General features: G+C 37.2%; 1 protein-coding gene across 2 annotated transcripts in view; it reads left to right on the top strand.

Annotated features, from left to right (window-relative positions):
- The window catches only part of LOC106880951 (glutamic acid-rich protein), a 68,523-nt gene extending 63,195 nt beyond the window's left edge, over nucleotides 1-5,328 (top strand). For both annotated transcript variants that reach the window (XM_014931134.2, XM_052976204.1), the window contains exon 3: nucleotides 2,418-5,328. In XM_014931134.2, coding sequence (XP_014786620.1) covers nucleotides 2,418-2,698 — 281 coding nt within the window. In that variant the 3' untranslated portion in view covers nucleotides 2,699-5,328. The remainder of the gene's footprint in view (nucleotides 1-2,417) is intronic.
- The last annotated feature ends 6 nt before the right edge of the window (nucleotides 5,329-5,334 follow it).

The following is a 5,334-nucleotide window of genomic DNA, read 5'->3' as shown; positions in this document are numbered from 1 at the left end:
ATTAATAAACAGATACTACTCTTATTTCATATTTAAGTAATTAGCTTGTGTTTCCAGCTGTTGAATAAAAACAGTACTAAAATTATTTATGCCAGGGAAGACATTCTGTTGAAATTTTAAGATCTTATTCTGGTACCTGATTAAATTTTTTGAAAACTGGAAACATTGAGACTAAATGCTTCATAGCATATAGTTTTTAATAATAATATTAATAATAATAAACTGGCGTTCTGTTGGTTACAACGATGAGTGTTCCAGTTGATCCAATTAATGGAACAGCCTGCTTGTGAGATTAACGTGCAAGTGGCTGAGCACTCCACAGACATGTGTACTCTTAATGTAGCTCGCAGGGTGATTCAGTGTGACTCAGAATGTGACAAGGCTGGCCCTTTGAAATACAGGGACTACTCATTTTTGCCAGCTGGGTGGGCTGGAGTAACGTGAAATGAAATGTCTTGCTCAAGGACACAATGTGTCAAGCACATGACCTTAAGTTTTTGAGCTGAATATCCTAACCATTTAAGCCACATGCCTTCACAATAAGATAATAATGAGCTTATTGTATGGAGTGCTTAGGTACAGGACTTGTCAGTAGTAAATGTTAAAGGAGGAGAGAGAAAGCTTTCATTGCTGTCTTAACCTATTATTGTTAAGAAGTACATTCACAACACACAGGATAAGAGAGAAAAATGAAGAGTCACAGAAGACAGAAAGGTGAACATTAAAAGGGTCTTAAAAAGAAGAAAGGGTTGATAGGCAGAAATTTGGGGAAACAGGGGAGTTTTGGAGACTGCAATGTCCTGACAGATTAAGAACTGATGAGGGGAGTTTAGTCCATGCTTTCACAATTCTGATAGTGTAGTTCAATGGTTCTCAACCTGGGTTCCACTGACCCTTGGTGGTCTGCAAAGGTAGTACTGGGGGTCCGTGAACTAAATTCAAAGTCTCTCATATATATATATATATATATATATATATATATATATATATATATATATATATATATATACATACATACATAAGGATAAGCATATTAAAAGGGGTCCATGGGCAAACTCATTTAAATAAAAGGGTCAGGAATCACTGGTGTAGTTCTTTCTAATCTTAGAGTTAACTTTGGCTAATAAAATCAAGCTTCAGAGAAAATACAACTCTCCCCCTTATGAGGGGTTGGGATCGATAAATTATCAATGGTTCCATGATGAGATCAATGATATAAGAAGTTTGTCAACCCCTTCTGCCCTAAACCAATACAAATGTATTCTAATATGAAAAGGAGATACATTTGAAGAAATTAGCATATCTGATTGTTAACATGATCAGAAGTAAATGACTTCATTTTGTGGTCGTTTAGAATTGGCCCACTTTTTGTGGTTTCTAGCAGTTCCAAGATAAGAGGAAATCAGTTTATTCGGACATTTGTTGAGTGGTTTAACCCTGTATCATTCCGATTACTTTGTCGAACATAATGCTTATCCATTCAAATTGGTTTGAATTCATCCTGTATTATCTCGTAGCTTCAAGATTTCAGTGATGATCATCATCGTTTAACGTCCGCTTTCCATGCTAGCATGGGTTGGACAATTTGACTGGGGACTGGTGAACCGGATGGCTGCACCAGGCTCCAATCTGTTATGGCAGAGTTTCTACAGCTGGATGCCCTTCCTAATGCCAACCACTCTGGGAGTGTAGTGGGTGCTTTTACATGCCACCGGCACAAGGGCCAGTCACATGGTACTGGCAACGGTCACGCTCAAAAAGGTGTTTTTTACATGCCACCTGCACAGGAGCCAGTCCATCAGCACTGGCAATGACCTCGCTCGAATGTGTTTTCATGTGCCACTGGCACGGAAGCCAGACGGCTGCTCTGGAAATGATCACGCTCAGACGGTGCTGTTAGCATTCCACTGGCACAGGCAGGTGCCAGTCATCGAATTTGGTACGATTTCGATTTCGATTTCACTTGCCCCAACAGGTCTTCGCAAGCCGAGTTATGTGTCCAATGAAGGAGACAATGTTGGCATGGGTGCCAGTCGTTGAATTTAGTTCGATTTTGATTTCACTTGCCTCAACAGGTCTTCACAAGCAGAGTTTAGTGTCCAATGAACGAAAGGTATGCATAAGTGGGCTGGCTACACCCCTGGCAGAGGCCTCGGATTATTGTCTCATTTGGCTTGCCGGGTCTTCTCACACACTGCATTCCAAAGGTTTCAGTCACATGTGATTGCATATTTTTAGAATAACATTGTATGGTAGATGTTAGAGGCTGGAATTGGCCAGCTCTAACAAAACATGTAGAATATTTGGGCCCCGATATGGCCAGTGTAAATGGTAAAGGGTTGATTGTCATTGTTGTTTATGTGGTAATCTTTTGGCCTGTGTTTGCTGACCTGTTTTTGTTCTTGTTTTAAATCTAGATTTGGTTGGAGAGGACAAAATGTTTAAGAAACCAACTAAGCGTCTTGGAGACACTCCACTTGACTTGACCGTGTCCACGTCGAAAAAGAAGAAAGACGATGGCTTGCAGAACAGCACGGACATGCAGAATTCCAATCTAATGTACAATGAAGAGGATGACGATGAAGACGAAGAGGAAGACGAAGATGAAGATGAGGATGAAGAAGACGAAGAAGATGAAGAGGATGATGAGGAAGAAGACGAGGAGGATGAAGAGGAGGAGGCAGAGGAAGAGACTTAAAAATCCTTCTGGTTGCTTATTTTAGTTGAACTGTCCCAGTTGTGCCTATAATAATAACGATAATAATAATAATAATTTTAATTGATAATTATAATGATAACAGTAATAATAATTATAATAATAATAACGATAACAGTAATGATAATAATAATACTAGTTATAATGATAAGTTCTAAAGTGGTCAGTGGTATTGCTGCAAGCTGCTGACTGGAGAAGCAGGACTTCTATGCTGGAGCTAACTGGTAGCAGCAGATCTAAAAAAAAAAAGGAATTGGTGACACCACATCTCTTTTTGCCTCCTACTTTCTTTCCTTCTCTTCATCTTCTCATGTTTCCTCTTCCTCCTCCCGTGATCTAATCTCTTACTGACACCACCACCACCACTACTCATCGTCGCCAGCCAGCCGTCTATTTTAGAGGCCAGCTAAATCATCAGCCAACGAACTTCACCCCAATTTTATTTTTTTATTTTTTTTCACGTTTCTTTTTGAGTTTTTAAAAAATTTTTTTTTTTGCAAATTTTCTTGAAACTTTGTATTCGGTGCATGTGAATGAACAGTGTCTCCATAGATATACACGCATTTGTGTGTTTACATATCTACACATGTAGATACACACATGTTTATATATGTATATCTATATATGTGTATATATATATATATATATATATATATATATATATATATATATATATATATATATATACACATATATATAAAAATGTCTGACTCAGTGTTGTTATCTTATGTACCACAGTCTAAAAAAAGAAAATTTTAATCTTTTTTTTGTTTCCCCTTCTTTTGGTGAAGATGCTTTTGTAATAGATGATCCCCTGTATATTTACTTACTAGAAATAATAACCCTTTACTTCTATCTAACCAGCTACACACCCCTCCCCAATACTCCCTTTTTGGTTTCAGGCCCCTACGACTTTTAGAGATTGCTTCAATTCAACAACAACAACAATAATGATTTCAATAATAATAATAAAACTGCCATTTTTCTCTCATTTTAAACAATCACCACCACATCACACCCACTACTACTACTACTACAACATTGTCCACCACCACCACCACCACATCACATGCCGCCACCATCACAACCACAATATATTTTAAATCCACATTATCAATTCATTCTTTTAGTCGTCTATTTTCCATTGGTTTTTGACTTCTACAAAACCTCGTTTATTTCCCTGCTCTTTTCTTTTTCTTTGCAGTATTTTATACACACACACACTCACACACTCACACACACACACACTCTCACACACACTCACTCTTCAGTGTCGTTATTCTATTGTAAACATGAAGAGATATATCTACTTATTTTATGATTATCACTTACACATACTGATACTAATAACCAGTTGTTAGAATTCAATACATTTTATGCTTTAGAGCAGGGGTTCTCAACTGGGGTCCATATGACCCTGGGATGGGGGGCTCGTGCAAGCAAAATTGGGAATCCTCGGTAGTATTTGAAGGGTCCATGAAAAAACATTTTTGATTTTGATGTATTTATTGCAAAAGACAGCTTGGTTTCTTTCTCTGATGTTTTACAGAATTTCCGGCCACTGGAACTTGTTCTCTCAGAGAGTGTTATTATTGCAAAGCCATACAAGTGAACATAGGGGGGCCAAAAACGAAATAGGAATTTTGAAAGTATCTATAAAGCTAGTTTTTAAACGTGGAATGGCTATGAGGGTCCACAAGGATAAAATAGTACCCAAAGAAGTCCATAGGTAAAACAATTGGTTGAGAACCACTGCTTTCAAGTTCAGTGTTAGGTGAGTTATTAACGAATGACAAAAGAACAGGAGTCTCATAATTCTGTTATAAGAAGCTCTGCATTCAGAGCTGAGTGCTTATGTAACATCCTATAGCTTATGGCAGAAACTGCTGTAAGCTAATGAATGTGATTACATGACTCCTTTTCTTTTGTCATTCATTAAGATATATTTATTACTGATATAAGATTAACTTATTCTAATTAAGGATAATAAATAATCCTAAAGAAACAATAAACTTAAAGAACAAATTAAAATATTTTACTGCTGTTAATCCAGTAATTAAATACTTGGGTGTGTTGACAAGATGGCTTGGTTAGGCTTATGAAAATGTTTGTCATGAATAGGGGAAAGGGGGGGTCAATAAAATGTAAGTACCAGTCAAATCCTGGGGTTGATGTAATCAACTGGCCTGTCCCCTTCTCCCCTCAAAACCACCTTTGCTGCCAGAACCATTAGCTCTCCCAGCCAAGGGTACCAGTTGAGCGCTGGGGGTCAATAGGATTGACTTACCCTTTCCCCAAATTTGATGGCCTTGGGCCAAAATTTGAAAAACCATTATTATTATTGTTGTTACTATTAGTTAATGCTAGTTTCTAATGTAATATTTATTGGAATTTTTAGCTAAGTCAGTTTTAGTTAACTCTCCATGTCATTTTACTACAAAATAAATATTTCTGTCTGTAAACGTTTACTTAAAGTTAGTGCTGTATATTGTGAGTGCATCATTTGCAAATAACACTTTGGAAGAAATGATTTTTTTTTTCACTATCCACATTATAGGGGGTGTGCATGTGTGTGTGTGGGTGTGTATATATAAACTAGTTTATTCGTTACTTTATAT

This window comes from Octopus bimaculoides, chromosome 1 (assembly GCF_001194135.2).
Source record: "Octopus bimaculoides isolate UCB-OBI-ISO-001 chromosome 1, ASM119413v2, whole genome shotgun sequence".
NCBI classification, from domain to species: domain Eukaryota; kingdom Metazoa; phylum Mollusca; class Cephalopoda; order Octopoda; family Octopodidae; genus Octopus; species Octopus bimaculoides.
This window is presented reverse-complemented; position numbering and strand designations above follow the sequence as displayed.